This window comes from Macrobrachium nipponense, chromosome 2, assembly GCF_015104395.2.
Source record: "Macrobrachium nipponense isolate FS-2020 chromosome 2, ASM1510439v2, whole genome shotgun sequence".
In the NCBI taxonomy this organism is placed as follows: domain Eukaryota; kingdom Metazoa; phylum Arthropoda; class Malacostraca; order Decapoda; family Palaemonidae; genus Macrobrachium; species Macrobrachium nipponense.
The window spans coordinates 80614248-80628566 of NC_087201.1; the positions used below are offsets into that span (position 1 = coordinate 80614248).

At 34.1% G+C, this 14319-nt stretch overlaps 2 protein-coding genes across 5 annotated transcripts in view; one reads left to right on the forward strand and one right to left on the reverse strand.

Annotated features, from left to right (window-relative positions):
* LOC135220711 (uncharacterized) overlaps nt 1-9577 on the forward strand; it is a 181981-nt gene extending 172404 nt beyond the window's left edge. The window contains exon 5 of one of the 2 annotated variants that reach the window (XM_064258128.1): nt 1304-2360. In XM_064258128.1, the coding sequence (XP_064114198.1) occupies nt 1304-1402 (99 nt within the window). In that variant the 3' untranslated portion in view covers nt 1403-2360. Of the gene's footprint in view, nt 1-1303; nt 2361-2395 lie in introns of those variants that run through there. The other variant, XM_064258126.1, reaches the window with a different exon arrangement.
* The window catches only part of LOC135220710 (endoplasmic reticulum junction formation protein lunapark-A-like), a 249695-nt gene continuing 244158 nt past the window's right edge, over nt 8783-14319 (reverse strand). For all 3 annotated transcript variants that reach the window (XR_010315766.1, XM_064258125.1, XM_064258120.1), the window contains one exon: nt 8783-13689. Coding sequence is in view for 1 of the 3 variants with exons in the window: in XM_064258125.1 (XP_064114195.1) it covers nt 13679-13689 (11 nt within the window). In the remaining 2 variants the exon portion in view is untranslated. The remainder of the gene's footprint in view (nt 13690-14319) is intronic.

Below are 14319 nucleotides of genomic sequence, written 5' to 3' on the forward strand. Positions count from 1 at the left end.
AGAGGTAGCATGCCAACACCATACCAACCATGCCACTGAGATGCACTTTACTCCAAGAAATCAGAACAGAAATTGGACCCTCTTAGGGCTCTGAGACATGAAAACAGTTGCTGCTGGTTATCATCAAAGAATTCTTCATAGTGGAGCTGTAGAAATGACATCACATTGACGAGTAGGTATGGTGAATCCACATACCATACAGGAAAATTCCATTTTAGCAAGTAATTATGTCCCCTAAATTGAGTATGTAGTTATCCAAGTAAATATAGCCATGAGTAGTGTATATTATGCAGAATATTCTGTGTAGTACTTTACTACAATATTGTTAAATGAAAACATATCAATGAGGGGTAGTAGGGTGGTATTCTTTAATGAAATGTAAAATTGTTACTCACCTCATATCTGTCCTACTTGAAACTACAGTAGTCACACTCAGCAACTATGCTGAGTCATCCTGCAGCTGGAACTTGTGATTTCACCTCAAGAGGGACTTCATAACCCATGACAACTACCAGGTGTAGTAAATAGAGTAGTATTCTTTAATAGAATATAAAATTGTTACTCACCTCACATAGAATTCAAGAAAGAACTCTTAGCATTATGTTGGAGGAAGTTGCATGCCAATCTCAGTGAGAAAATGCTTACAACAGGTGCTGCTGTTAGTGAATTTAAGGCCAGCAGAGGCTGCTTTGAAAAATTCAGAAATGGGGATACATAATGTGCCTACTTCATGGATTAAGAACATGTTTGCAAAGTGGAATTATATAAAAAAAATTTTGTGGAGAATTATCATCCCAAGAAAGAAGTTGTAATCCATGTCTCCAACATGTTTAATGACAATGCTGTGTTTAATTTTATGCAGATTTTAAAGAAACAGCAGAAACAAATATCTCTGGGCAGTTTTGTTGTGTGACTGGGGTCTAGTAACTCTCAAGCTGGTCTACTGCCTTTGAAAAACAAAGTGGGAAAGTAACCTCAGATAGTGCAAGTGAAAAAAAAAATGAAGAGAAGTAACCCCAGATAAGTCATTGATACCTGAAGTCCTTTGAAGGGCGATTCTCCTTCCAAACAATCTCTGCCTTCCATAGGCTAACAAGGTTTTCCACAAAGGTAAGAGTGATTTTAAATGCTCATTTATTAGTTTAATTAGTAATTTCTATTTATTTCTCATTGTTTTCTGTATGTAAAACTGTTTATTCCCTATAAAATGTTTTTTGTTAATATTTTTGGGGGTCTGGAACGCATTAATTGTATTTACAATATTCCTGATGGGAATTATTGTTTTGGTTTTTGTACGTTTCAGATTTCATGGGAGGTTCTGGAATGGATTATGTATGAATACCAAGGTTCCATTGTATTTATTCACCATTGTAGTAGTGAAGGATTCATAGAGACAAGGTAATTTTGGTGGTCATGCAAATTATACTACTTTACTCAGACAACTTTTTTGTGAGTTCAGTTGCCCCAGCATCCTTCCCTTTTAACTTTGTGTCAACTTTTAAGCATGTGGCATTTTTTCATACCCTGTAAAGCATAGCTCTTCATCCATTCCAAATGAAGCACTCAAAATCAGTAACCTCCACAATGCATTTATGGGTGTCTTCTCTTTGGTCAATGATTTGCTTCTACTCATGAATCACTGTACGCATATTCATTAGATTTTCAACCTTTCTTTACAGTTGTTACAAAAGCTCCAGATTGTTCCAGGATTGGTTGTTGCAATCTGTTTTGGTGCCCTTTTTTTCAGCTGATGGAAACATCAGAGTGCATCATTCAGCATTATCTTCTTACAATGCATCTTAAAGAATTAAATTACACATTTTTTAAAAGAAAATTAAGTTTTTTCTGTACAAGGGCATCAGTTGACAGTTCCTTGTCTTATGAGTATGTTGCTCCAAAGACATTCCTGAGTAAAGACCACCTACAGTTGGACTTATGAGAAGAAATTATATAGTTGGTGGGTTAGTATATCTTGTAAATGGATGAGTTTGTATATAAAAATTGGATTTTTTATAAACTTATTAATCATATAAGAGCACTCTCTTCCCTCACACATTTCTCTGTGCGCTCTTTATGAATATAAAAACAGTTGTTATAGGAGAACTGGGCATTAAGGATTTCCAGATCTTGATCTGTACAAGTTGGTGCAACTGGGATCTGTTGATGGGTTTGAATGAAAAATGTGCTTTGTGTTATGAAATAATATTTTTTACTGATGACTTGATGTGTTGGTTAAGTATTTTTGAATTAATTTTGTTTGGAGCTGAATATATTTATAGTTTTGTAAAACTGTCTATGACTTTTATTGCAGTATTGCATTATATATATGAATTGTATTGAAATGAACAGATATCTAATACAGACCTTTGCTTTTGTAATCCATTTCTCTTTACAGATGCTGGAGGAGCATTTCAAGAAAAATGAAAGTACTTCTATTTCAGTGCTCTTGAAAGCTCTTGAAGATTGCTCTCTCATCCGCCAGAGGGATCACATTTTAAAGAATATTATCAGTTAGGCAACTGATTAGTGTGATGCTATGGAAAATCTTTTGTTGTTAACATAGGTTTTCTGTTTTTAGTATTTTGTATCATAGGTTTTTGGGTTAATGACCAAAGTCTCCAAAAATTGAAACTGAATGGTAATTTAATTAGGGCTTCAATAATATGGAGCTTTTCATCATATTTTTGAACTCATGAAACACACTCCTCAATACATTTGTTATTAAGTGGCTTACTGAAATCCTCAGAATTTACTTTACTGTGAATCTAATTGACAGAATATTTAATCAACAAGGTTAACTGTTATTTACTCTTTATCAGTACAGCAATTGGTACTTGTAAATTCTTTTATTATTTACAAAATATTTCTTATAAAATTCCGAATTCATGAATAGTACTTTTACTTCAAAAATATAATATACTCTTATATTTAGGATAAGAAACTTACCTGCTCTGAGAGACTAAACCACAACTGTAGTAGTTAGTTAATCTGTCCTGACCAAAGGTAACAGCAACTCACAAACTAACATTCTTTAAACCAATACTGTACTGTGATAGCAGAATGAGAAGTGACATTTAAGGGAAGAATATATGGCACACTTTCCATTTTCTTCCGTATTGTGTACCAGACTGTCAATTTGGTAGGTCGAGTTTGCTTCCTGCTGCCGCCAGTGTGGAACCAGAAAAATTTTTTTCCGATTAGAATTTCATTTTTCGATGTAATGTGATTTAGATCCCGCAATAAGCTGTAGGTCCCATTCCTAAGTAACCAATTGGTTCCTAGCCACATAAAAAAAATCTAATCCTTTGGGCCAGCCCTAGGAGAGCTGTTAATCAGCTCAGTGGTCTGGTTAAACTAAGATATACGTACTTAACTCCATTTTTTTCTTCTTCTTGAGGTATTGGTACAAGGAGATTATGATGGAACAACTCAACTTGGAAAGAGCTAGTAAGCTGCCCTCCTTTGTCAGAGATCATAGAACTTAGTGTTCCAAAGTGTTTTATGACCAAGCAAGAGGAGACAAATTTTACTGAGATGCCGAGTTGGAGAGGTGTTTTACTCTGGAGAGGCATATGAAGCTGCAAAGGGTGGTTGTAGCGGCTTGAAACTAAGTTACATGTCAGGACAAAAGATTTCTTTACCACTGAAACATTTTTTATTATCATCATAACTGATTTCAACATAGGATGTCAGGCAAAGTATTAGCAGAGGCTTGACAGGCCAAGACCTTACGTACTTCATTTCTCTCTCCCAGATTAGATACTGATGAGGTTTTACAAAATACCAATTTTTCTACTCAAAATTATTAACTCCCTTTAGTTATGACTTGCCCTATCACCTGATCTCCAACTTCAAACCTTTCACCTCTTGTTCTTGACCTTGCATTTCAGAATGCCATACCTTAGAAATTTATCTGCAAGTTTTTAGCCATTACCAAGTGGTAATAGTTGCTCATGGGGTGCTTAACACTTGTATGTATGGTGAAGCTGATCAAGTAAAAGATATCTGTCGAGTCTAGAGAATTACTTCTTTACAGGCCTTTGAACCTCATATTTCAAATATTTATTGGATAACATCATCTTCAGGGAGAGGGTTTTAGTTTTGTAGGCTTTCCATTCTATTTCCTTCTTTAATAGGAGAGAGGTATGGTTATCCAACTTTTTGGACTTTTTTTTTTCTTTTCAGTCCCAGATCAGCACATTAATGATAAAGATTGACTAGACAGCAACCACGGTTGCTGTGATAGAATTTGGGAGCAGTTCAACCTGGAAGGAAAAGTTAACAAGGAGCCATGTTGCACAGGTCAGAGGTGCTCACCCTAAGAATTCCTCCCTTGTGGATAGCAGTCACAGAATTCATCTAATTTCTATTTGCACTTATTTCTATCATGTACATTTCTTTCTGTTAGATACGTTGGGGACTAAAAGACCCTTCACTACATTCGTAAGTCTGGGGTTAGTTATCACATATTTTCCACAGTAGTTATATGTTGTGGTCTCTTATACATCTGGTGTCTCAGTAATTTGTTTTATATTAATAATGGAATAAGATCCTGAGTTCCCCTTGAAAAGGAAGACGCTGGAACACGACCGTGCGACAAACCACGTACATGGACGTGCAATGAACCATGCACTCGGACGTGGGTTGAATCACACCCCTGGATGTGTGATGAATCACATACATGGACATGCGATGGGTCAAGTACATGGTCGAGCGATGAACTACCTACAGGGACGAGTGAAGAGACACGTAAATGGCCTTCTGATGTAGAATGATCTACGAGTGAACATCGGGGAGAAGACCACCCTTGCCTAGAAGTCTCTCGACCCTTCATTCTGGAAGAAGCACGATCTCGATCACAAACACATTCATGGTGTGTAGAATTATCCAAGTGAGAACATTGGGGAGAACATCACTCTTGCTTAGGAGTCTCTCAACCCGATTTTGGAAGATGAACGGTGAGAGTAGGACCTTCATCACGTACATGGACGTGCAACAAATCACGAACACAGCCGTGATAATGTTAAAACGATCCAAGTGAGAATATCCTGACTCTGGAAGACTAACGGCAAGAGTAGGAACTCCGTCACGAACATGGACGTGCGACAAAAACACATATACAACCATGATATGTAGAATTATCCAAGTGAGAACGTCAGGGAGAAGATCACTCTTTGACTTGAAGTCTCTCAAACCCTGACTCTGGAAGACTAATGGCACGAGTAGGAACTCCATCACATGCACAGCCATGATAAGTAGAACAATCCAAGTGGGAACGTCAGGAAGGTCACTCTGCTTAGAAGTCCCTCAAACCCTTACTCTGGAAGATTAACGGCGAGAGTAGGAACTCCATTACGTACACAGACATGCAACAAAACATGTACACGGCTGTGATAAGTAGAATGATCCAAGTGAGAACGTCAGGAAGATCACTCTGCCTAGAAGTCTCTCAGAAACTGACTCTGGAAGACTAACAGCTAGTAGAAACTCTATCACGTACACAGATGTGCGACAAAACAAGTACACGGCCGTGATGAGTTGAACAATCCAAGTGAGAATGTCTAGAAGTCTCTCAAACTCAAACCTGACTCTGGGAGACTAATGGCGAGAGTAGGAACTCCATCACATTCACAGACATGCGACGAAACACACAGCCGTGATCACCTTCACCGGCCCCTACATGGGAGCTGCCTCATCACGCAACAAATTCTAACTGAAGAATCAGCCTGAGAACTCTGATGCGAGGGAAGATCAACACAGAATGGAACACATTCACTTACTTGAAGGGGAGAGTCACGTCCGTGCTGGGAAGATGGTGAAACACCTCTCTCACTCTCAGAAGATGCTGCAAGACCTGAATTCTCCAACAGGAGGGGCGGGGGGAGGAGGAAAAGGCGATGGAGGCCTTGCCTTACAACATATCCTGCTTGAAAACCCTGAGAAACCTCCTACTAAACACGGAGTCCAGCCAATCAACCAACTCTTGAAAGAACACCTCTGATGGGTCGACAACTGACTGCGATGACATCATGGCATTCGGACTGGTAGCCCAAGTCAAAGGTCTCAGCAGTGGTTTCCAACCTGTGGGGCGCACCCCCCTGGTGGTGCTTGAAGGGCTGCCAGGGGGGTGCCAATGCTTGATGAAAGGAATAATTATATCTAAAAACTATTAATTATGAAAGGAATTATGAAATTTAGTTGTCTAAATATATAAATTATGCTAGTAAATTACAGTATTTAAGGAAGGAGGGGCACAGAGAATGTACCATTCAATGAAAGGGGGAAAGAATTAGAAAAGGTTGGAAACCACTGTCTTACAGCAACTGGAGGGCCTCCCCAGGACACATACACGTGAAGAATAGCGAAGAATTTACCAAGAAAATCCATCATCGAAGGAGGTGGAAGTCCCATCACTTTAACCCTTAAACGCCTATTGGATGCATTAAACATCGACGAAAATTGTCTGTCGGGTGCCGAATTGACGTATGAAACGTCGACGCAAAAAAGTTTTTAAAAAAATTCACGAGTTATAGGCCTACTTGGCGAAAACTTTTGAATCACGCGGCCTTGAGGGATGCTGGGAGTTCACGGATCAAGCTGTTGTTTTGTTTACAATCGTTACCCAGGCCCACAAGCGTCAATTTCTTTCTTCTCGCACTAAAAAGCATCAGCAACACATCTCAGAAATTATTTAGTCACTTTGACATAATTTTTGCACCATTCTATATTAGCCGTTACATAGTTTTATATATGAAAATGTGTGCAATTTCATGTAGAATACAACAAAAAATAACCCATGGTTGTAGCTTTTATCGGTTTTGAAATATTTTCATACAAATAATAAGTGCCAAAATTTCAACCTTTGGTCAACTTTGACTTGACCGAAATGGTAGAAAAATGCAATTGTAAGCTAAAACTCTTATATTCTAGTAATATTCAATCATTTACCTTCATTTTGCAACAAACTGGAAGTCTCTAGCACAATATTTCGATTTATGGTGAATTTATGAAAAAACTTTTTCCTTACGTCGGCGCTGTAATTCTTCAAAAAAAATCTGAAATTTTTTTTGTCCGATTGTCATAATATTTGCACCATTTTATATTAGCCGTTACATAAATTTTTATATATGGAAATGTGGGCAATTTCATGTAGAATACAATTAAAAACAACCCATGGTTGTAGCTATTAGTTTTGAAATATTGTCATATAAATCACGATAAGTGCCTAAATATCAACCTTCGGTCAAATTTGACTAGACCTAAATGGTCGAAAAAAGCAATTGTAAACCAAAACTCTTACATTCTAGTAATATTCAATCATTAACCCTTATTTTGCAACAAATTGGAAGTCTCTAGAACAATATTTTGATTTATGGTGAATTTTTGAAAAAAAAAAATTTTTCCTTACGTCCTCGCGGTAACTTCTGAAAAAATCAGAAATTTTTTTGTCCGATTGTTGTAATTTTTATACCGTCTTATATTAGCCATCACATAAAGTTTTATATTGAAAATGTGCAGAATTTCATGTAGAATACAACTAAAAACAACCCAAGGTTGTAGCTTTTATCAGTTTTGAAGTATTTTCATACAAATAACGATAAGTGCCATCAATTTGGAAATTCACTTATGGCAACTTTTATACTGACTAAGATCACAAATGTGGACATCTCAGGACTTCAGTAGTGCTAGACTTGAAAGGGGAATGTTCTGCGTCTATCTCTCACGATGTCTTTTTGTATAAATTTACTTGTAAATATACCAAGGGGTTGCTGTTGTTTTTTGTTCTTAGTCTTTTACACTAGTATGTTGATTATAAATGTAATTTTACAAAGAAAATTGAAAAGAAATATTCGAAAAAACGTAAAGTAAAAAAAAAGTAACTGAATCTTCTTTCTTGGTAAATTTACTTAAATATTTTTCAGTAAGTATGCCAAGAATTTGTTATTGCTTTTATTTCTTATGTTTTGATATTGTGTGAACAGTAATTATAATTTTACAATAAATTTATAAGAAAATAAATTTATTAGAAAAACGTAAGTTGGTAAAATTTACGATTGTCTTGTAATAAAAGATGCCCAAGGGGTTGTGAATAGTAATTTTCAACTTCTCGTGGAAGGTACAGAAATTTTTTTTTTTTTCTCCATGTACATTTGCATATCTTCCTCTTGCCATTGATGAGTTTTTTTTTTAAATTGGCCGACCTTAAAGTTTACCCAGCCTGAGGAACTGCATATTGATATATTAACCCATCCAGTATGAGTTATAACTGCCTATATTTTGTTAGTTCAAACTCAAAACCCACTACAAATGCCTATACCTGGTTTTTTAAATAATTTGATCACAAAGTACATTTAATCATGAAACTGATATGAAAATTCAGAATTTGAGCATATTTCTCATACAAAAGTATTACAAATATTGGAATTTCCCACAAATAAAGGGTACACAAGGTCCATAGAGAAATCCATGAAGAGTGGGGGTCGCCTGTATTTCTTCTGTAATAAATAAGATCTCCTCTTTCTGTCTTTCCCTTTACATACATTCTTTTACTTCTTCCTAATGAAAACCATATTCTTTGGAAGCTTGAATTTTGTCAATGGCCCCTGTGGGTTTGTTCCCTATGAATAGCATTCGTCTTCTGAATAATATGTAATTTTAAACTTAATGGATGGATGTTACAGCAGAATATTTTTTTACACTTGCTGGAAGAAAGCTTGTATTGATGAAAATTTTTTTAGTAAGGCCACAAACATTTGTAGCAAAGGATCATGAAAACTTGGTGTTAAATAGCAAGCACTTTACTCAGTATCCTAATTATTATTGTATATACAATAGCAAAGTTTCAGTATCAAAACTGTTACCTTTCAACAATAGCAACACTTTTCCACAACTTGTTCCCTACACAGCAAGTCTGCATGATGTCAACCATGCAAAAAGAAAAAAAATGAGAACAGAAGCTTTGAGACAACACTATTATAAGAAAACACACAGGACACTCAACAGTGTGGTAATTACCATCTAAATCTGCTACAGCATATCTATTGCACATAACACAAAGCAGTATTTTTGTTTGCCTCCAAAGAAAATTGATAAATACTCTTCCTGAAGTAGGCATACAAAAAGAAACGGTATGATGCCTTTAAAAAGCATTATCAAAGCATTCCTTCTCAAGGATTACTAAATATCCTGTCTTGTACAATTACGCTATTATATATTGCATCATTTTATGAATTATATCGTTCAGAGCGTTTCTTTTTTTTCACAAATAATAATTAGTTTGAGAAATTATTTATATGAAAAATAGAATCAATTATAAGTAAAAAATAAAAATGCATAAAAAAACCTTGTTTTATGCAGGTTTTAAGTATTTTGTCAGACTCATTATGAAATATTTCATTATGTTTAGATATGAACAGGCATACCAACCATGTGAACAGAGTATCATCTGTTCAAAGATAATTCTGTTAAAAGAAATAAACGTCATTTTAAATTAGCAAATATTCAAAGATCATTCTGTTAAGTTATTTTAAATTAGCAAAAAAGACAATTAAAAAATATATAATTTACAGCTTCCTTTCTTTAAAAAACTACAGGGTGGCGAAATATGCTGTCGCATGAGGTTCATTTGGCATGCTTGCAACATCCAAATGGTCAGTAAAGTGTTTAGATGCACTATAACTTCTAAATCTTACATATGCCAATTTTCTTTTTAATTCCATCAAACATCAAATTGAAATTAAAAATTTTCAGAGAAAGAAATTGGAAATATCTTTTTTTTTTATAAACGAATGATTTAATGCAAATCACATAGGCATAGAATGATCGTATCTGGTAGCAACGTGTGAACGGAGTTATCGGTGCTTTTGGGAGTTACACTATCAGGATGTGAATAGCATTCATAAACAAACTGGCTAGAAACTGCACTCTTACTAATTATATGGGATATACATAATTCACTGTTGTTTTTCTCTTTGTTTGAAAGAATATACTTATCTTTAGATGATGATGATGTTCTTTAATTATATTCTGAAGCATTTAGAATATAATTTTTTACTGTTATTTTTCAACTTCTTGCTCACTATCAATATTATCTACTACCAATTATGGATATTAATATTATATGGATAAATATATATTTATACATTTTTGTTTTGTTTTACCTCACTATGGACAGCGTAAACATTTTTCTCTCAAACAGTGACTAATTCAGTCCTCAGCCATACAATTTCAGAATTAAGTTATTCAACACTAAAATGATCAATTTTATTTTCATAACTGCTGCAAAAGAACACGTTATTGCTTATTAAAATAAAATACTTAATAAACAAAATCATACTGCATATTATAGGGTTCTCTGCCTTTCATAGACCAAGCAAGGATCATTAGGCCTAGCCAAACATTTATTTAAAGTTTTTTTTATATATAATACAGTTTTGTTTGTAACGCTGATATTCAAAATATATAGACCTATAATTTTGAGTGCCAAAATAAAACCCTCTTCAGACCGAAAAAAATAGCTAGGCCGAGTTCAATGAAAAATTAATACCAGAATTATTAAAGAAGAAACATACTAAAGAACAATAATAAATTTTATTTCCTTTAAACAATGTAATTTAGCTCGCCTGCCAAAATATACATTAGCAAGTGACACTGTTTTTTGTTTTAGACCAAGCCAGCCATGTGCAGGAAAAAGATCTTGCTCAAAGGCAGCCTGTAACCAAATTAACAGTGTCACAAGAGCACATCATGCACCTGATCAGCCAGGCAAATAGTTGCCCAATACTGCTCGCTGAATACTTCCATATAACTGTTGTCTGAAACATAAAGGCAACTGATGCAAAAGTTTGTAACATGACTATACCAAACTTTATAAGACTAGATTTTAATTTTTTGTATTTACATTAATACACTAAAAGAACCTATCAAATACAATCCCTTTAAAAAAAAGTACAGGAGATACTACCAAGAGACTTCAGGTGTGATAAAATACTGAACAAAAAATTATTTTTTAAAACCACCAAGAGGCCCAACCTCAAAACCTTTTAAAATCACTAAGAGGTCAAACATAAAGTTACATTTTTTCTAAAACTTCAACACTGCGGCCATACAAATCAATCGTGAGAAAAGTAGCCTTATATAGCCATTTCCTCAGTTCACTGGTAGCAGGACCTCTTTAATCTTCCATATCAAAAACATTTGTTATATGATCTATTAGCAAGAAAAACAATGTAGTTATAAAAATTTAAAGTAATAACATCCATTAGTACAAACTACTTTTAAAGTATATATTATATATATATACACACCACAGTATGTGAATAAAATTATGAAGCCTAAAATCAAATCACTTTTAAGATTTTCAAAACTTCCATAGTTTCAAGGTGTCTAGATGATACAAATCCGATATGTATATCAGCCAGTAATACAGGCAGTCCACGGGGTTACGACGGGTTCAGCTTACGTTCGGAGGTTAAGGCGCTTTATCAATTATATTCATCAGAAATTATTTCCAGGGTTACAGCGTCTACAACACTGATCTGGCACAAGAAATATGACATCAAAAATGCAAAATAATCAATATTTGAAGTTTTTTATGAAAAATGCAATAAGAATGCAGTTTACAAAGTTTTGAATGCACCCAAAGCATTAATAGTCAGGTTTTCTTTGGATTTTTGACAATGTTCCGGCTTATGACAATTTTCAGCTTACGACGCGTCTCAAGAACGGAATCCCCGTCGTAACCTGGGGACTGCCTGTAGTCATTTTTAGCAAGTCAAAGTTTAACATCTTGTGTTGTTCTTGACAGCAATAGGTTAACAATAATTACAATGGAATAACAAAAGTACCATGAGGCTGTAATGCACAAGTTTATATTGATAAGCTCATTTTGCTAGCAGCAACGTCTTTATAGACCCAAGCCATTTCAAGGTATAGTTTAAAGTTTGTATCATATCATCATTGTTGGTGATAAGTAATATCCTTAAATGTTACATTATTTCATTCCTTTCTTCACGAAACTTTATGCTGGTTCGCATACTCTCAAATGCACTTTCTACTAGATCATTATTCACCAAATTTTGAACATGAAAGAGTTCAGAAAAGAATGAAACTAACATTTAAAAATCTCAGTGAGTTCTCCATAACATAGTTAACAATAGACATGAACACATCAATAAAATAAAATACTGTCAATGTTCAAACTTGACTAAGAGACAGGAAAATAGCAATCGCCTGCTAAAAACAATATTACCATGCATCGTTAAAAAACCTAATAGCACCTGAATGTGAGCAAACAGTAAAATAAGATAAACCAACACCATGTCACTGTGATTCAATGCTACTTCATAACATGAATTAATCTTGGTATGGAAACACTGCAAACGTTACATAAAATGTTGGCAGTATTTCATAGCTTAGCAATAAAGTCAATGGAACAGAACTAACTCTTTGTAGTGTAAAGTAGACAAGAGTAATTATAACTTTAATCTGGTAAATGATTTCTATAGAAACTTGAGCTCAAAAGAAATGGTAAAAGTAATACTTATTGCAAAGCAGTAATTGTAAGAAAGAAAGTACAGCAGGGTCAATCAGTCACACTACCTCAAAGTGATTCAACTGCTTCATCTCTATTGCAAATGAAATATTCCACATTGGATTAAATTATCCCAATATCAGGCACTGATTACTGGGACACAGAAATTATCTTGTAACATGTAAACTAAACCCATTATTTTTTCATGTGATCTCACCAAGAATTAAAATTTTGTAAATGTGAGAGGTTCAATTACAGTGTGATTACAGACTTCAGTCATACATCCTCAAGCCAACTTTTGAAGGAATATCTAAGTGCTTACTCTTCTTCAAACTACAATAATCCATCAGTTTCTATAACATTTGCTCTTACAGCTCCTAACAAGAACAAAGTTTTTTCATATGCTATAGATGACACTAAACACTCTTCTCTTTTTGAATACTGCAAAGCTTTTATTACAGACTGGTCCATCAATGTAATAATCCAAAAAAAAAAAATTCCCCCTAATTTGCATAAAGATTTGTTCCAACATTAATCATCATACAATACTGCTCTCAAACAACAGAATACCTCATCAAAGTGCTCAAAATCCTATTACATACACATTTCATGAAAAAAAACATACATATTAGCTCTTTCAAAAAGATTTCCCATTACACATTTCACATGAACTACCATCATTACTAAGTTCATCAAACTGCCATTTTTTATTAATTTTATATTCAACTGGAAGTAATACTGTATACACATATGCTGTACACATATCCTTTCACTATCATTTTTGTGAGTCTAAAACAGGGCTATTCATCTTCATTAATTTAAAACCTGGAAAAAATCAAAATTTAATACATCCAGATATTCAGTAACTTTTTCAAAATGAAATGCAAAAACAGTTCATCAAGGTCTTTTACAGTGTAGAACAGAGTAATGGAGAAACTACAAATTATTGCAGCTTGAGAATCCATTAGAAAGGCTTCAATCTGAAAGGATGAGGTAAATATACTGCAGCAATCACTTATGCATTTTACAAAAATACTAGCGATGTAAATTCAGTCAACTGCTGGGATCGGAAATTATGATTTTCAAGTTTAACGTTACAATTCATGACTGCAGATATCGAAGGTGTACATCTTACCACGAAGACAGCTACTGTACAACTGAAAGGAAAGAAATGGTAGTTGAGTGTTTGAGGATAAAATTATATCAAAGGATGTAAAATTAAATAGAAATTAAACTTGTTTGTACATTGGTGTCCAAAACACTATAATCCCTAAAGTTGCTGTCACAAGGATTGTTCTAGCAACTTTTTTCATTTTTCTACAAGAGAGCACACAATACAGCTGCAAGGTTGCCATGCTTATAATGTGAAAATAAACCTAGTGGTAGCTGCAAATACTAATCACGGATATAAATGTTCATGTCTTGGAACTATGTCAGTCCAAAAAAATGAATAAATAAAAATTTATGAAAAAAGTTAATATATTTAGCCACTGATAAAAGATAAGACTTTCAAGTAGAAATGGAGTATTGTGATATATATATATAATATATATATATATATATATATATATATATATATATATATATATATAATATCTATCTATCATCTATCTATCTATCTATCTATCTATCTATCTATCTATCTATATCTCTATTATATATATATATATATATATATATATATATATATATATATATATATCATTCGAGCTACAAATGTCCTTTAATATCATATTCGCTCTACCTTGGAATTGATATATTTCCATATATGTACCGATGTAGAGCGA